Raw genomic sequence first — 19,634 nt, 5'->3', positions numbered from 1 at the left:
TAGTTTTGAGCATATGCTTCTGATTTTTCATTTTTAAGCAACTATCCATCATCTTGACTGAAAACATAATTTTAAAAATATTATACTTTAAAAAAGTAAATGAAGAGTGCCACTAAACCTTGCAAAACAAAACAGACATATTTTTTCAGCATTTCTGTGTGATTGAGAAACTTTCTATGGCAGGAAATAGAACCAAATATAGTTGTATGTTTGTCAACTGAATGTTGAATTGAACACAATTTTGTCAGGAATCTGAACTCATTTGTGAGCACTGATGAATTTGAATATAGTCAAAAGTGAAAAATTAACCCAGACTTGACATCAAAAGCCTGATTTGTAACTGGAAAAATTCATCAATTTAACCTTGTCAAAATTAAAACTTTTGCTCTGTGAATGCTCATATGAAGAGAATGAAAAGGCAAGCCACAAAGTGGGAGAAAATATTTGCAAACCACGTATATGACAAAGGACTAGTATCTAGAATATATAAAGAATTCTTAAAACTCAATAGGAAAAAAAAACAAACAAACAAAAACCAACAATTCAATTAGAAAATGGGCAAAAGTTCTGAGCAGACACTTCACTGAAGAGGAGCTCCAGATGGCAAATAAGCATTTGAAAAGATGTTCAACAGCATTAGCCATTGGGGTAGTGTAAATTAAAAGCACAATGAGATATCTCTACAGACTTATCAGAATGGCTAAAAAATTACTGATAACACCAAATGCAGGGGAGGATGCAGAGAAACTGGATCACGCCTACGTTGATGGTGGGAGTGTGAAATGGTGTAGCCACTCTGGAAAGCAGTTTGGCAGTTCCAAATTCCGTACCTAGCAATTGCACTCCTGGACCTTTATTCCAGAGAAAAGAAAACTTATATTCACACAAGAATCTGTACAAAATGATTGTTCATAGCAGTTTTGTTTGTAATAGCTAAAAGCTAAAACAGCCCAGATGTCCTTCACCAGGTGGATGGTGAAACCAACTGTAGTACATCCATACCATGGAGTACCACTCAGCAATCCAAAAGAATGAACTATGGAAGTGTGCAACAACCTGGTTGTATCTTCAGGGAATCATGCTGAGTGAAGAAAGCCAGTCCCCAAAGATTACATACTGTTATTCTTTAATGTCAAATTTTTAGAAATGGAGAACTGATTAGTGGTTCCCAGGGGCTAAGGATGGGGTGGAGGAGTGAGGAGGGAGGTGGGTGTGGTTATGAAAGAGCAGCACGAGGGATCCTTGTGTTCATGGCCAGGTTCTGTATCTTGACTGCACCAAATGTCAGTGTCCGGGTTAGGATATTGTACTATAGTTTTGCACAAAGTTGTTATTGGGGAAGCTGGGTAAAGGATACACAGGATCTCTCTGTTTTTTCCTACAACTAGTGTAAGTCTATAATTATCTCAATATAAAAAGTTTAATTAAAAAGAATTAACACCGATGTTTAAAGCGACAAACTGTGTTTTCAAGTCCAGCTGGCAGGCGCTCTCTGGGCAGGGCTGTGCAGTCCCCTTTTCTGTAGCATACTGCTCTGTTCAGCATCTCTCATCCTGCTGGGTTTCCCAATGACGTCAAACTACCAATTCTTGCACTCCCTCTTGCTCATCAAAATATCCTTCATTCCAAACTTGAATGAAAAAATCAGATTGGCTGACAGCAAAACAGGATCCTTCTGATTTTTGCTTTGACTCATTCAACAAATATTTATGAATTATTTATCATGTGCCAAGGCAGGTGCTATGAATAAAAGGGTGAGAGATATAGAGGTGGTCTCTGCCCTCCTGGCGCTTAAGAGCAGCATAAGCAGGACCACAACATGTAAGTGCTATAAAGAAGAATGTCTTGGAACAGGGAGGGCTTCCTTGAGGAAGTGAGATTTCAGCTGAGATATGAAGAGTGAGCTAGATGAAGAGAGAGGAAGAGGAAACAGTGTGTGTAAAGGCCCTGAGGTAGAAAGTAGCACAACACATTAGGAATATTTGAAAACAGACCCACACTTCTGGAGCCCGGGCAGCCTGGAGAGGTAGGAGACAAGGCTGAAGAGGTAGGCAGGGACCACATCTTTCATGGTGTCTGAGGCCATGTAGTGGAATGGAGTTGTTGTTTTAGGAGAATTAGTTGGGCTATAGGGTGGAGAATGGATCTGAAGAGAACAGAAGTAGAAGCGAGGTTGAAAGTCTTATGCATATTGTACAAATGGAGGACTTAAAACTTCTGTTGTTAATTGAAGTCTAACATACAATACGGTAAAGTACATTGATTTTAATATATGGAACTATGTTAAATTCACGTTTTGATTTTCATTATAATTTGAGATTCTTTGGAATTTTCTCCATACACAATCAAGTAATCTGTGGATAATGAAAGCTTTATTACTTCCTTTCCAATCCTTATATCTTTTATTTCTTTGTCTTTTGCTCCATTGCACTGGCTAGAACATCCAGTAGAACTGGGAAAATTCGGGGGAAAGCATTTAGTATTTTCCCATTGATTATGATGTTAATCTTCTGTTTTAGACACCTATTGTCAGATTAGAGAACTTGCCTTCTATTCCTACTCTGCTAAGAGTTCTGTCATGAATAGATATTGACTTTCAAATGCTTCCTTGCCGTCTCTTGAGATTATTACATGGTTTTTATCATTTAGTCTGTTAACATGATGTTATACTGGTTAATTTTCTAATATTAAACTGATCTTGTAGCCTGGAACAAACCCAACTTGGCCATGATCTATTATTCACTTTATATATCAATGGATTTGGTTTGCTTGTATAATACGTAGCATTTTTATCTCTGTGGCAGACTGGCCTGAAAGTCTCTTTTCTTGAGTTATTGCTGTAAGTTCTTGGTGTGACTGTTATCTTGGGCTTGTAAAAGGAGTTTGGAAGGATTTCTTCTCTTGTATTCCATGAAAGAATTTGTGTAAAGGTGGTATTTCCTCGAAACCTTAAGTGCATGTGAAAATTCAAGCTTATTTTTTACCTTGTCTCTTCAAGTAGAATTTTGTCCCAGGAAGGTATTCTATCTAAAGACTGTCACTTTGTAGATCTCCTCAGAAGGCGCTCTGTATTTTTTTGGGTTCCCTCTGCATACGTTTAAGAACTACATGATTAAGATGTTAGAAATATTTAGAATAGTGCCTGAAATGGGATAACCACTCAATGTTTGCCTTGTTCTCTCCCCTCATATTCTCTACCTGCCTCAGAAATATCCAGCCGCAGAGCCCTGTGGTGGGCACCGGCGTGAAGCCATTGATCCTATTCTCAGAGCCCAGTGTCCACCTGCCTGAGTCAGACTTGTGGCCTGTGGGCATAGAGACGATGGTCCATGGTCTATGAGACCTTGAGTATTCCGTTGTTTCGAAGGCCTTTTCTGAAGAGCTGCTTCTTAGGCCCTGCTGACTCTCGCTTCCTGCTGGATGTGGCAGAGCACCGAGGTGGCCCTAGGGAAGCCAGTGGGGATTTGGAAGAGGCTAATTTTTCAGTTCCTTTACATAAAGGGGGCAATCATCTCTTAAACTCTCCCCACAAATGGAACAGGCTGTTATGGATAAGCCTCTTAATCCATCTGGACACCCTTTCCCGACACTTCAGAGCAGTTGATACTTCCAGTCACTTCCAGCCATTTCAGCAGCTTAGAGACTAATTATGCATCTCCCCTCTGCACATAGGGATATGCCAAGGAGAGAAATTTGCAAAATAACAATATCTCTAAAGCCCCGGCCCCCTTCATTCTCTCTTTCATTGTGCCTGGTAGCGTAGCAACTGATGAAGCTGCCTGGACTCAGGTTGCCCTAAATCCTGCATTTCTTCCCTCCTTCTCACCACTGCCTTTTCCTCTACACAAGCTTTTCTCAGACATGTTCTGTTAAGACGGCTGCCACATTTTCCCCCTGGTGCTTGTTGAGTGTGAGCTGCCCGTCCCAGTGGGAGATTAGTGGCTTCCTCATGCATAAGGCTGAAATTGATTTCATCGCATGTGCTGCATGAGCCCGAGATGCCCCGAGCACTCAGACACTCAGAGTGGAGGTCACAGGAGGCTTGAGAAGCTGGGTCACTTGGCCCATTAATGGAGAGGGCTATGGGAAGGGGAGGCCAAGAGGGATGCGAGAAGGGAATAACTCACATTTATTTAGGGCCTGTCATGTTTCAGCCATTGGCATTTGGTCTTCACGAGGACCCAGTGAGATATGATCCATTACCCTGGTTTTACACATGAAGAAACTGAGGCTCAGGGGAGCGTGCCCAAAGTCACACAATTAAGTAATAGAGGTTGTAAGCTGTCTTCTATCTGTCTGATCCAGTGATTTTGCACTTTCCGATGTACCATGCTGCCCTTTGTAATTGAAGATGACTGTGAAAATGCAAAGGGATGGAGTGTAGAGTATTGGGCATGGCATGGAGAAGCCAGTATGGTGCACTGGGATGCTGGACAGGGAAACCGAAGTATACACCCACTTAAATGGATGGGGCAAGCATTGTGGAAGTTAGGGAAACGCTGTGGCTTCACAGGTGTGCATGTGCCCGGGACTCACCCAGCCTTTTGAATCCCAGCCTTATACTGGTCCCATCTCTCTTGCCCCTTACATCCAATCAATGACTAAGTCCTGCCCAATCTCCTAAACCTGTGTCTGGTCCCTCTGACTCTGTCTCTGTAGCCGCAGAGCCCTTACCTCGGTCCACACCTCCATCATTTCTCCCTCACTAATGGACACACTTTCCCCTTGACTCTAGTCTCTCTCCTCAGACCCATCCTCTACTCTGCACTCAGAGGAGTGGTGCAGAAGGAACATGCGCCCGTGTCTCACCACTGCTTACAAAGCCTCGGGAGGAAGTGCAGGCTCCTCAGGAAGACCCTTCCCGATCTGATCCCTGTTGACCTCTCCCATCACCTTTTTGCTGTTTTCCCTACTCTCCTCTATGTTTTAACATCATGTGCCATTCCTGAAGGACCCAGCCTCTTCTCATCTCTGTGAAGGCTCTGTCCTCCCCAGATGCCTACTTAACTCTCCTCTCCTTTCGTGATTTCATTTCTCCAGGAAGCCTTCCCCGTCTCCTCCATCTGATCTCCTCCTTGTATTAGTTTCCTAGGGCTGCTGTAACTAATTATCATGAACTGAGTGGCTTAAAACAACACAAGTTTATTATCTTACAAACATGGAGGTCGGAAGTGTCAAATGGGTCAGCAGGGCTGCGTTTCTTTGGCTCCAGGGGAGAAATGTTCCTTTGCTTTTTGCAGTTTCTAGGGGCCACCTGCATTCCTTGCTAATGGCCCCTTCCTCCATAGTCAAAGCCAGCGGTGCAGCATCTTTCAACCCCTGTCTGACTCTGATCCTTCCGCCTCCCTCTTTCACTTTTAAGGATCCTTGCGATTACATTGGGTTCACCTAGATATTCCAGGATACTCTCGCCACTCAAGATCCTTCACTTAATCACCTCTTCAGGATCCCTTTTGCCATGTAAAGTTCTGGGGATTGGGATGTGGACATCTTTTGGGGACCATTATTCTGCATTCACATTCCTCTCTATGTTCCCAAGACCCTGGGACCACCACTGTCCAGCCTTGATCACTTTATTTTGCAGCTTATTGAGTTCTGCATCTGTTTCATTCCCTAGTCTCCTAGGGTCCCCCAGGGTAGAGACAGTTATTTGCTTTGACTCACTGTCCTCAGAACATAGCAGAATCAGCCCTCAGTACTTGTTTGTTTGACAAAAGACCTTATCTCCCTGACTCTCATCTCCCTGGCTCACTGTCTGGCTCACTGGCTTACGGGGGCTGTTCAGTGCATCAGTGAGAATCTTCAACTAGAGCATCACCAACTAGGGTTTCCCAGCACCATCATGTCCTAGCTTCATGACCTTCGGTGACTTGCTTGACTTGTGTGCCTTAGTTTCCTCATATGCAAAATGAAGGTAATTATATAATATCTACCTGTGCCAGTCAGGGTCCAGGAAGGAAATCTCAAACCATACAAAGTATTTCAAATAGTGAGGCTTTTTTTGCTTTCTTTTTTTTTTTTTTTGTGAGGAAGATTAGCCCTGAGCTAATTACTGCCAATCCGCCTCTTTTTGCTGAGGAAGACTGGCCCTGAGCTAACGTTCATGCCCATCTTCCTCCACGTTATATGTGGGACGCCTACACAGCATGGCTTTTGCCAAGTGGTTCCATGTCTGCACCCGGGATCCAAACTGGTGAACCCCAAGCTGCCGAGAAGCGGAACTTAACCAGTGCACCACCAGCCTGGCCCCAAATAGTGAGTTCTTATTGAAGGGAATCACACAAATGTTGGATGGTTGCCAGAGCAAACATGGGGCACTAAAGTAGCCAGGGATTACAGGAAGCAGCTACTCCACTTGGAGCAAGGGCAACACAGGGAATAGGTGGGATTAGGGGGCTGGGAGTCTGGAAGAGAGGCCCTATGGGACTGATGCTGGGACTCTGAAGAGGGAGGCTCCACAGATGTATTGCATCTGTAAGGGGGCCTGGCCTATCTTCTGCTGGTACCTTTAAAAAGATGTCGTGCTATAGATGCTGTGAGGGCCAGAAGAAATGAAAGCTTGGAGCGCAGCTGTGTCTGTTGCTGAGTGATGCTGCAAGGACCTTGAAACAGGAGGGGAGCATTTTCTTCCCTCTTCCAGCGTTCGAGTCTCTATATAGAGCCTGCCATTGGTAGGACTGAACCAAAGCTGGCAAAGGGAGTCCGGAAGTCTGGTTTGCAGAGTCCTAGTCCCAGAATTGCAGAGCCAGTTACAACAGGGTGGGCTTGAAGTGAAAGGACCAAAGGTAAATAACTTACATATTCCTTTAGTTTCCTCATCTGTAAAATGGATATTATAATAGTACTTACCTCACAGTGTGATATGAGGAATACATGAGTTTGATATATGTAAAACCTGGAACAGAGCCAGGCACATAACACTGAGCCAGTGTCATTTGCCCTCACCCCATAGTGATAATAATATCCCTCCCCATCATAAGGGTGTGCAAACTTGGATGTCTCTGGAACTCAGTGATCCAAACTGGCTAAGGCATGGGTTCCTTCCATCCAATTCTCCGTAGCTGGGCTGCTGTGCAAAAGAGGGGCAGAGGAGGCAAAACATGCCTGGGCGTGGACCTCTGCTCTCCTAGGACAGGATGCTTGTGCAATGTGGCCTCTAATTCCAGAGATTTAGACTCCTGACTTTCCCAGCCCCTCTCCCAGGGAGATAGACTCTTAATTCATACTTTCTTAGGACTCTTGATTAGCAGGCAAGGAAAGAAAGGCTCTTCTAGAGTGATTGCTCTTAATTTTGGGAAGTGGCCCAGAAAACAGTAATCTTGAAAATGTCGAGGTGCTGGGGGAGAAAGAAGAGCCAGGAGCAGATAGAGTGTTGTACATCACAAAATCTCACCTGGTGCCAAGCTGTTATTGAATTATGCATTTTTAAGTAACTTCATTGGTGGCAACATGACTGCATTGAGTAGACCGAGGCTGAGGTCTTTAATGTATTTACTTGTGGAAGAGCTGGCAGGAGTACACACTGACATCACTGTGGGCCCTCTTTATCCTGATGCAGGAAAGAGAATGCATTTAATGGGATCTTTGTGTCTCTCTCTAGGGGACACAAAATGGGGGCAGCAGCTAAGTTTTCCACTGACTGCTGAGTAGCCCCACCGACTGCTGGTTGGAAGGATGGAGATAATAGTCAGTCACACAGTGCAACTATTACATCCGAGGACTGTTCTGAGGGTAGTAAATCTAATACCTTATGTAATCCTTATGACAAACCTATGAGGAAAGTGTTATTATTATACCCATTTTACAGATGAGGAAACTGAGGCACAGAGAGGTGAAGTAACTGCCCTGGCTTTATAATATCTCAGTTTGGATTTCTCCAATAACAGACCCTGAGACAACAGTATGCAGGTATTTCATTTGGCAGTTGAAGGGAACATTGGTAAAGAGGCAGGGCAGTGAACAGGAAAGGAAGGCAGGCTCCTAAGGGGGTAAGGATGAGCTGGTAGCCCTGGGGGTTATCTGATGTCAGTCCCACAAGAGATCCTCTGAAAGACTGAGTAAACCAAGCCCATTGTCCCACCAAAGGTCAAGGAAACTGAATGTTTATCCACCAACTCCCATCCCTCATTAAGAAAGGGTTGTTCCGGGGAGTGGTAACACCCTGGCATGTCCAGTCTGCCCTACATTGGGCCTCTCATGCTCTGGTGGTGATGGAAAGTCATCAGGCAGGGAGATGTAGACGCTGGAGGTAGGAAATCATCAGTGCATGGAGGTATTATACACCAAAACCACAAGTGACCTCAAGGAGAGATGGGCTGGGTGCATATAGCTAAAAGGGATTCAAACTCAGAAGGCTGATTCCAGAATTTTATCTTTAACTACTATTTTTTGTTTAAGAGACATTAAAATATGATGAGGATGGTAGAGGAATGGAAACCATGCCATAGAAAGAAATTACTTAGAATCCTAACTAGCAATATTTATGCCAGGAAATAGTAAGTGTTCATGCCCAGTGTCCTCAAATATGGAGGACTACCACATTGGGAAGGGAGAAATTCCTGGAGGGCTGTGAATCCAGGACCAAACCCACCATATAGCAGGCTCTGTGCTAGGAGCTGGGACACAGGCAAAAATGACTTGGTCTGTGCCCTCAAGACAGATAGTGTGCAAATTCTGTGATGAATTTGTGCCTGGGACCCCTGAGGAGGGGCCTATCCACTATAGGAGATGCTGCTGGTGCCCGGTCCAAGTCTCCTTTACCAGGCTGGTGCACCCATCCCCTAGTTGCCATGAATGTTGGCTACTGAAGACTCATAGTTGCCCCTTGTACTAGGTTGAATTATATTCCTCCCAAATTTACGTTCTTCCTGGAACCTCAGAACGTGACCATATTTGGAAATACAGAGGGTCTGTGCAGATGTAATTTATTAAGGTAAAATGAGGTCATACTGGAGTAGGGTGGGCACTATGATTGGAGTCCTTACAAGAAGAGGGAAATTTGGATAAGACACAGACACCCAGGGGAGAAGGCCATGAGAAGACGGAGGCAGAGACTGGAGTGATGCATCTGTAAGCCAAGGAAGATGAAGAACTGTGGGCAAACTCCAGAAGCTAGAACAGGCAAGGAAGGATTCTTCTGTAGAGCCTTTGGAGGGAGCATGTCCCTGTTGACACCTTGATTTCAGATTTCTCATGTCTGGAACTCTGAGACAATGAATTTCTCTTGCTTTAGGCCACCCAGTTTGTGATACCCAGCTGCAGAAGTCCTAGGAAACTAATACACCCGTCTTAAGATAACTATCCACACGGGAGCTGCTTGACTGAGGGGAAATTCCTGCACCCCTAGAGCGGCCCACATTCAATTAATAAAACAGGGGTACATAAGGCTGACCCCCTGCCTCAGTGAGGCACCATAACGTGGTGCATTTTGAGCTCTAGAGCTCCTGTGGGAACAGCCTGAAACTAGTTTGCAACCAAAACCACATCCTTGTTTGGTTTCTTGACCCTTCCCTTATCCTGCCTACTTCTGAGGACTCTCCTCCAATCAGTCACTTGCACAGAATCCTTGTCTCAAGCTCTTCTTCTTGGGACCCTGGGCTAAAACATTCACAGATCACAGAGATAGGAGCAGACTTTTTCTTCCAGCATAAAGAGGATCAGCACCGTATTGAGGAAAGAGTGCAGACTAGGAGAAGACCTGGGTTTGAATATTCGTTCTGCTTGGTAGCTGTGTGAGATTAGGCAGGACACCCAAAGTGGCTGAGCCTTCGTGTCCTCGTCCATAAAATGGGAGTAATACTGTCTGCTTTGTGGGGTCACTGTAGGGAGAAAAATGAGGAAACAGGTAAACCGCTATAAAATATTAGTTGCAGTCATTAGAGGGTTATTTGGAAGTCACGCATCAGCTTATGGTGGAGGCATCTGAGCAGTACCAGAAGCAGTCAGGAGCTCTCCTTGGTAGGGAGATCTGGGTGGGGAACTGGTTTGGCAAATGGACACAGTTGTGGTTCTTGATTCCTGGTACCTGGTACCCGGGCAGATGAGAGGGGAGATTGGCTGTTAAACATTCCTAGTGAGCGAGGGCATGGAATCCCAACAGAGGTCCCACCCAGTCATAAAACCTGAAAATAGAAGAAAATCTTACTTATTTAAAATGTTTATCTTTGTAATAAGTAACCAATGCAGGTTTATTAGAGGACATTTATAGAAAAACAAAGAAGAAAAGGAAGAAGGAAAGAAAACGGTACTCATTTCCTCACAACCCAAAGAAAAACATCAACATTTTGGTGTATTTATGTCTAGGCATTTTAATAGGCATAAGTAGGTGGGAATTTTTGGTTTATTTTAATTTAGTTAAAATTGGACTTCTGCACCTATGGAGAGTCTTGTCGGCCGGAGTGACTACTCCAGAGATGTATTTTGTGTCTATTTTCAGGATTATTGCCAAAGCAAGGGTTAACCATTCATAATGAAATTGCTTGTTCTTAAGCATCGTCTAAATGCCATTAGGAAGAGAAGCATGAAGTTGTCTCCCTCCTTACGGTATAGTTATGTCTCCAGCTCTGTCTGGCATGAGGCAATGCTTCTTTTCTAGACTCTTATCTGACAAGAAGGATCTTGTGTAGTCATCATCTGATAGGACCAATCCTATTAATATATCAATTCCCCCATCTTAGAGGTCATTTTTTTATTGAGGTCACATGGGTCTATAACATTATATAAATTTCAGGTGTACATAGTTATATTTCGACTTCTGTATAGACTACATCGTGTTCACCACCAAAAGTCTAATTGCCCTGTGTCACTGTATGAATGTGTCTCTTTACCCTTTTTGCCCTCCTCCCACCCCCTTCCCTTCTGGTAACCACCAATCTATTTTCCATATCTATGTGTTTCTTTGTTTATCTTCCACATATGAGTGAAATCGTATCATATTTGTCTTTCTCCATCTGACTTATTTTGCTTAATACCCTCAAGGTCCATGCATGTTGTCAAAAATGGCAAAATTTCATCTTTTTTTTGTGGCTGAGTATAGAGGTCATGATTTTGAATCATCCCAAAGTGGACTGGGGTCTATCTTCAAGTAATTTTTTCTCTAAGGAAGGGCAAGTAGTCAGTGTGTTTTTCTGTATTCTTCAGAATCTGCGAGTGTCTTTCTATTGGCTCTGCAAAGGCACCACAACTTAGATAGCTATGAAGTTCTTGGGACATGAAGCATCCTCTTAAAACCTCATGTGTGTGTTATACTATTATGGTTGGGAGTGCAGACCCCCAGTAAGACCACCTTGGTCCAAGTCCTGTCTCTTTGAATTAGTAATTGTTTGACATTGGGCAGGTTACTTAATCTGCATCTCTTTTTGTTTTTTTCCGAAAAATGTGAATCATAGTAGTATCGATCCCTAGAGTTGTTGTGAACATTAAATGAGTTAATATTTTAAGGCACTAAGAACAGTGACAGGTGCATAAAAATTTGCAATACATATTAGCTGCCGCTGCTGTCATTTGTGGTTATTATAATCGTCATCATCCTCACCATCATATCCCAGTGTTTCAAATTGAAATGATGAATCTGAGAACTGATTTTTTATTCTTTTTTGTTTTGATGGCGGTCTGTTGTTGTCTAGATGCTTGTGGAAATTTTTCTTTAGTCTTGTATTTCAAAATATTGCCAGTATGTGCTTACGTTTGAGTCTTGTCATTATTTTGCCTGGAACCCACTGTGCTCTTTGTCACGTGCAAAGTCAGACCTTCATTTATTTCACATAAATTTTCCATAGCTCTGTCTTTGATTATTGTTCTGTTCCAGTGGCTTGATGTCTTATCCCCAAACACCTCTAATTCTTAGCTTGGATGCCCATTCACTATTCTCTATAACATTCACCTTCTTACTCTTTTTCGCCTCTTTATTGCTGCCCCAACCTCTTATTTGGGGAAAAACTTATCAAATATTTTCTCTACTCATTTAAATAAGACATCACATCTTTAGTGAACATTGACCATATGTTATACCAGATCACATAGACTAATTCTAGCAGGTACCTACCAGTAGATTGGGTGCTATATCTACTTGTTAAATCTTCTGCTCAGGGATCTCATGGGCCCATCCAAGGAATAATAAGGTGAGGTCTACTGCTGACAACTCACAGTCAGGGTGCAGTCAGTGAACATATGCACATAGAGTCCCCATGGTCCTTAGTAGAGAATTTAAATGCTTTTATTACCTGAAATATAAAATAATCTTTCATTCTGAAGATGAAAAAATTGAGAACCATGAAGATTGAGTGGTCCAGCCAGGGTCACGCAGCTGACTAATGGTGAAGCATGGCAAAGAAAGGCTCAGACTCTGGCCCCAATCTAGTTTCCCTTCTCCTTTTTGATCCTCAGTCCATTATTTTATGAAACAGTGTTGCACGCCAATCAGTGGAATATCTAATCAGCATGGGACTTTTGAACATCTGCCCTGTGGTCCACACAACTGAGGAGTCATGAAGCAGAGTTGAAAAGAAAGATGGGCCTGGTTTAGTTATAAGCAAAAGAAAAGACATTCCAGTTGGAAGAAATGGCATGTGCAAAAGTATGGAAGTGGGAATAATAAATTAGTGTGTGGGTGTGTGTGTATGGTGGCGAGTGGAGTGGGATGGGGCATTCCTGCAAACCCTCATGGGTCAGTAAATAGCAATACTATTGTTAGTGATCAGGTAGGGGGAGGGTGGTGGACCGTGTTGGAGCCAGGTTATATTCACCTTAAACATGCCAAGGCTCACTCCACATCTTAGTTGCATTCAGTTTTTCTCAAAGCGTTTGATTTCTGTCTGGAGCAGACAATACGTACGCGCAAAGCTTGCTCTCCAGCTATTTGAAGCACTTTTGCTCTCTGTGGGAATTTCTAGGGAGTTAAACTGTTACAAGTGCTCACAGCAGGGAAAAGAAAGACAGAATTGGTCTGGAGATTGCTGCCTGAGGACGAGGTGGAATTACATTAAGAGGTCACCTCACCACCTACATGTTGAAGGAGAGCCTTGGCAGGTCAGGGGCCATTGCTGCCCAGGCCTCACGGGTGGCTCATGGGTCCTTGTCTTCGAAGTGCTTTGATGCCCTGCTGGAGGGGGCCGGTGCCATCTCCCAGCTCAGATCTCAGGTCCCTGAAGGCCAGCCTTCCTCCCTCTTGATTTGGTTTCAGACTTTGTGAGCGGACTGTGCCAATGAATGTCAAACACCTACTCCCGGCTTTGCGCAGTTGATGGTGTGGGGTCAGGTGAAGAAAGGGCATGGGTTGTTTCATATGTGAAAAGGCTCGTGAAGGAGAACTGGTGTGTGCCTGAGCGGCTTCTTGTTAGGAAAAATAGTAGGAATGCAACATCTGATGTTGCTGGCAAAATTGTTCAAAGAGAAATGATATGGTATTAAAGGCTCATTCTCTCCAAATATTCTGGAGTTCTGCTCCAAGTAAGATTTAGTGGCATTCTTCCCACCTGGTAGTTCACAGATAAACCATATTTTTGTTTTCCTTAGACTTTTTTTTTACATATCATTTACATATATCAAAATACACTCATGCATTGCTTAACGACAGGGCTACATTCTGAGAAATGCGTCATTAGGCGATTTCATTGTTGTGTGAACATCACAGAGTGTATTTTCACAAACCTAGCTGGTATAGCCTACTGCACAGCTGGGCTGTATGGTACTGATCTTATGAGACCACCATTGTATATTGTATATGTGGTCGCTGACCAAAGCATTATGTGGCGCATGACTATACCTATATTTTAAGTGTACAGTTTGATGGATCTTACACAGCCCTAGTCAAGGTACAGAAATTTTTATCATCCCAGAAAGTTTTCTCATGTCCTCTTCCAGGCAGTCACCCCACTAGAGGCAACAGTGTTCTGGGTTTTATGATTTAATCAGCCAAATCAATATCTAGTGCTTTCCGACCCTCCAGAAAGCTCTCTCATGCCTTATCCCAGTCAGTACCTGCTCCCGTAGGTTACTGTAATTCTGACTTTTATCACCATAAATCAATTTTCTCTGTTCTTTTTTTTTTCTTAAAGATTGGCACCTGAGCTAACAACTGTTGCCAATCTTCTTTTTTTCTTTCTACTTTTTCTTCCCAAATCCCCCCAGTACATAGCTGTGTATTTCAGCTGCGAGTCCCTCTAGTTGTGGCATGTGGGATGCCGCCTCAGTGAGGCCTGATGAGCTATACCATGTCCACGCCCAGGATCTGAACCAGCGAAACCCCCCAGTCGCCAAAGCGGAGCGCATGAGCTTAACCACTGAGCCACAGGGCCAGCCCCCAATTTTGTCTGTTCCTGAAGTTTTCTTATAAATTGAATATCATGCATTTTTTTTTCTTCTTTTGAAGAACAGAATTTTCTTTTGAGATTCATCCATGTTGTGTATATCGGTAGTTTGTTCTTTTTTACTTGCTGTGTAGTATTCCATTGAATTTGGTTGATCCATAAGCACTCACCTAGGCCTGGCTTGTCCTCCAATTTCCTCCTCTTCATTGGCTTCTACATCAGCTTCTTTCTCTCCTTACTCCTCTTTCTCTCAGTCCTTGAGTGAAAACTAGAATGTGAGCTTCTGGTGGCTAGGATTGTGTCTGTTTTATTCATTGCTGCATCCTCAGTGCCTGGAGCAGTGTGTGACACATAGCAGATACTCATTGTCTGTAGAATGAGTGAGTGAATGAGTGTTCAGAGTACATAGTTTTAGCTGTTTACCAGTTTGCCCTATGTGGTACCTTCCCAAGCAATTAAGAACTACAGGACCCCCAGAACATTCTCTCTTTGCTCACAGATTTGACATGAATTTCTGGCCCACAGATCACATTCAAGCTCTCTCTGCAAGAGCTTTCCTAACCTCTAGACCAGGTTACGTCCCTCCGTAGGCCTCATGACCTCCTTTGTCACCCCCAACATGACCCTCATTCCTCTTTATTCATCGCTGCTTTAACCGACTGCCTTCCCTCTGATTCCATGAGTCCAGAGAGCCTGCATTTCTTACCCCACAAAATTCCACACACTCAGCACTCTGTCTGGTACACGACAAGCACAGAGTACATACTAGTTGGGGTTTCTTTCATAGAGAATTTGTCTCTGCTAGATTGTTAATCTCAAGAACCTGACAGTTAGACAAAGCCCTTCATGAAGAAAAATGGATTTGAAAACATGGCCTCTGCTATGGCCTGAATGTTTGTGTTGTCCCCAAATTCGTATATTGAAGTCCTAACCTCCTAATGTGATTGAATTAGGAGGTGGGGCCTTTGGGGTGATTGGGTTTAAATGAGATCATTATGGGATTAATGTCCTTAGAAGAAGAGGAAGAAACCGGAGATCTCTCTCTGTCTCACCGATGTGGGGACATAGCAAGAAGGGATCAGAATGCAAGCCAAGAAGACAGTTCTCACCAGGAACTGAATTGGCTGGAACCTTGATCTTGGACTTTCCAGCCTCCAGAACTGTGAGAAATAAATGTCTGTTCTTTAAGCCACCTGGTCTATGGTCTTGTGTTATAGCAACCCAAGCCACAAAGACAGCTTCTGTGGAAGATTTCTGCTTAGGATGTAACATTTCATGGTCAGGGTCATGTCCTTACCCTTTAAATATTTTAGACCATATGTTAAATCTGTGAATGTGTTGGCTGGGTCATGGTCATGGGAACCTAGACATTTACTTGTCTTTGTCCTATGGAAATCTTAGTACGTTTATTTTCGCCCAAATGTTTGGGAACCTGGGAGCCTGGAAGTACTAGATCTGTGACCCCTACATCAAGTTCCATTCCCTTACATAATTGTGCTCCCAACCCGTAGCCCTGCAACAAAGGGTGGCTTCAAGGTCCCAAAGAAGTATAAGCTATTATGGGCATGTAGTCTGTCAGCAGAATCTCTGTGCATTTCCTTTATTCTCAACATAGTTTCTTCAGAGGTTCATGCATGGGCCTCAGAAGGGTTTGTGGATGCCTGAAATAGTATTCAAAACTCTAGATAATATGCTTATGTGCATTTTCCTGGGAAGAGAGTCTGAAATTTCTCACCAGATTTTTGTAAGGGCTGTGCATCCTCAAAAGTTAAAAACTACTGTTATAGATTTCCTTTAATGACCTTTCTGGTTAATTACTTAAACATCTCAAGTACAAGAGGAGAAAGGGAGGAGCAGGAATGCTACCTGGGCTGGAGTTCTCTGCCCTCACCTCCTTCTAGCTGAACAGGTTGTAAGCCCTTCCTGGGCCTCGGTTTCCTTCTGATGACTCGGGATTGGATTAGAGGCTTCACAGATTTCTTGCCCTGTCTGGCTGAACAGCTCATCTCAGAGAGGAGAACTGATACAAATAAACACAGTCTTTTTGAGCAATTTTTAAAAAGGTGGTACCTACCAAAGAAAGATCATTCTGTATCTCATCCCTGACTCTCACTCTTTGAACCACTAGTACATGTGCCTTCTAAACAATGCGGATTATAAATCAATGGATTGCCCAAACAAGAAACGCAAAACAATAAGCTGATTGCTTCTTGGTGCCAGGTACAGGAAACACTATGATGTACTTCATGATATATTCTTGAGGGGACAGAGGGAGAAACCCCCACACTGGCTAGTCTGCCCATGGACATGTGAACCAGTCAGTCATTTGAGATGGAGACATTCATATACTCGAGTGAATGTTTGTTACTATACTTGAACTTCCCATCAGAAATATACAGGAAGAGACTAAACATTTGGAAAGATTAATACTTTATTTTCTTTCTGGTGGTCAGCAATGTACTGCTAATGCCTGAAATAGGAGAGCAAAAACCATGGTGGAAATTCGATGGAAGAGAGCTTAATGTGGTCACTTGCTCAAGCCCCAAAGTATTGAAGTCTGCATCTGTTAATTCTGTCCAGGGCCGGTCTGTGAGTAATTAGATTAAGGAATTGGGCAGAGTCATCACAGAGCTACAAAATATCACCCATGGGGCCTCATTGGAAACTGATGGGAACTCTGGAGAGTTGATCATGGTGATCAAAGGGTCTATATATTTAAAATGCACAAAGGATGAGCTCAGAAATTATCTGCCTGCCAACTTAACTTCTCTACCTGGAACAAATTATCCAAAAATCAATTTGCAAACACCTTTGAGATAACAAGGCCCTGAGTAATAACCTCCACGGCTTTGTAAAGAAAAGCATCTAGCTTGACTAATCTGCTTAATTTCCTTCTCTGACCAAATGGCAGGCTATAATAGAGGCAATCTGAAATTGTCCCATAAGATTTGCCTCGAGTCACACTGAGAAAATATTGTCCACCTCTGTTTTATAGCAATTATTCTATTTCCAGAGAATCTTTGTTGCTAGGTAATTAATTAGAAAGAAAACACTGAATGAGTCTTATCTATCCCAAAGCTCTCACCTGAGTTCCAAACTGAAACTCAGACCTGCCTTATCCAGCTGAACAGCCCAGAGGCCCTCCCAAAGTTCTTGAACACGTCAACGTTATACTCCACCCCCAAGTGTCTCTCCCATTCTCCACTCCCTAGTTCATCTCCAAGAATCATTAACTTGTTCATATCCCTTGACAAATAGTCCCAGTCCTGGCAGTTGGTCCTAAGAAAATGTGAGACAAGAAGGACAGGAGTCTTCTGCACAAAGATGTTCATCGCAACCTTATTTACCATAGCAAAACTTGGAACAACTCATGTGCCCCACAATTGAAGAATAGTTAGTGTGATTACCTGATGGATTGTTCTGTGACTATTAAAGACAGTGATGGTAAAATCTGCATAATGTATAAACAAAGTCCTTAGGATGTAATAAGTGAGAGAAGAAAAACAAATCTGCATTGGTCTTTGCGTTACTTTAACCACATGTAAAAGGATTAAGTATGCAAATTGAAATTGGGATGGAACATGGAGAAATAAAAATGCCTGTTCTATTGGGTGGTAGGGAAGGAAAGATATTTTCTCTTTCTTCTTGTTTCCTTTATTGTTGTTCCACTGCTATTTTGTGCAACAAATAAAAAGATATCCACCTTGATTTTGAGAAAATGGATACTGGTGCAAACAGCCTTCCAAGGGGAGAGCTGGCCTGGGAAGGCATGCAAATGTGAGTTCCATCCTGCCTCACCTGCTCCACGATCTTGGTTAGGTGACCTGATCACTTGGGCTCTCAGTTTTGTTAAATCTATTAAAATTGAGGTGATAAAATCCCAAGAATTATACAAAAGAATGCATGTGAGATTTCTTGACAAATAGGTACAAAATGTTGATTTCTGCAGCCTTGCTAGTAGGCTAAGGATTGCCAGAGAGAGGCAACCATTGATGCTTGCTGAAATTCTGGTCTATTTAGCTGAAGATAGAGAACTTAATGCAAAGATGGGTGTCAACACACAGCAGATACAGGATAACTCAGCATGACTTTTCTGTTAACTCTTGGTCCTCACTGGGAAAACTGTGGCCAGTGACACTCCCTGCTAGGAGGAACCTGCTGGAGTTAAGGAAGAAGCTGAATTCTTGCTGTGCCATCATCCTTTGTCTGCCTAGTCTCATTTCACTATTTGGGAGCACTTCCACCAACACTCTGTGTGTTCCTGTAAAAGAAATGTTTGTAAACCTGGGACTCCCCTGGGTTTTGAACCAAACTCCACTTCAGTAAAGGCGGGTTCTCATTTGAGGATGGAGAGCAGAATATTAACAGCGGCAGCTTTGCTCTGTTCTGGAAAACCATCTCCTCACCATTGCCTTCTTTCTTTCCTTTCTCTAAATGAAGGATATATGGTAGGTGTTGAATATAGTTACTAAATAAGTACTGATCCCAGTATTTACATACAAAAACATGAAAATTAAAGTAGCATGTGAATGGGGTTAAGAAAGGGATTTGGATTATTTCGTATGGCTGTTTGGAATTTTGTCCCTTGTCCTCACATGCTTGAATTCTGCTCTGTACATGACTTGGGTCTGACATCCTTTCTCATTGTTTATCTTTCAGAGCCTCCGACACCAATTGCCCCCCCAGAGCTGCTGGCTGTGGGGGCCACATACCTGTGGATCAAGCCAAATGCCAACTCCATCATTGGGGACGGCCCCATCATCCTGAAGGAGGTGGAATATCGCACCACCACGGGCACCTGGGCCGAGACCCACATAGTTGACTCTCCCAACTATAAGCTGTGGCATCTGGACCCTGATGTGGAGTATGAGATCCGGGTGCTACTCACACGACCAGGGGAGGGAGGCACGGGACCGCCAGGGCCTCCGCTCACCACCAGGACCAAGTGTGCAGGTAAGAGCCTCCTTCCTGACTATTTTGCGAGGCCGGGCAGTTGCTGTGAATGATCCTTCTCTTGGCTTTCTGTGACGGTCATCCCTAAACTTCCTTGATGTGAGGGTGCGTCCCATTGTGGAGGAAAATAGTCAATATTTTGGTCTTGCCTTAGAGGACCTCCTGGTTCTGGTGACATCTCTGGGGACCTCCTGGCTCTGACTGTGTGGTCCTAAGAACCACTTAACTCTGACTGTGTCATGGAGATGTTCCTGGTTCTCAGGGTGTTTCCAATGGGGCGCTGGTTCTCTCGCTCCAAGGGCTTCTGATGCCATTTGTATGTCTGAGGCTTCCTAGTGCTGAGAGTATCTCTGAGGACTCTTGGTTCTGTGTTTC

At 43.4% G+C, this 19,634-nt stretch overlaps 1 protein-coding gene across 15 annotated transcripts in view; it reads left to right on the top strand.

Annotated features, from left to right (window-relative positions):
* The window catches only part of PTPRT (protein tyrosine phosphatase receptor type T), a 1,011,807-nt gene that overhangs the window by 438,725 nt on the left and 553,448 nt on the right, over window positions 1-19,634 (top strand). For all 15 annotated transcript variants that reach the window (XM_070485956.1, XM_070485943.1, XM_070485942.1 and 12 more), the window contains one exon: window positions 18,966-19,259. In XM_070485956.1, coding sequence (XP_070342057.1) covers window positions 18,966-19,259 — 294 coding nt within the window. The remainder of the gene's footprint in view (window positions 1-18,965; window positions 19,260-19,634) is intronic.

This window comes from Equus asinus, chromosome 15, assembly GCF_041296235.1.
Source record: "Equus asinus isolate D_3611 breed Donkey chromosome 15, EquAss-T2T_v2, whole genome shotgun sequence".
Lineage (NCBI taxonomy): Eukaryota > Metazoa > Chordata > Mammalia > Perissodactyla > Equidae > Equus > Equus asinus.
Note: the sequence above shows the minus strand (reverse complement) of the source record. Positions and strands in the feature narration are given on the sequence as shown.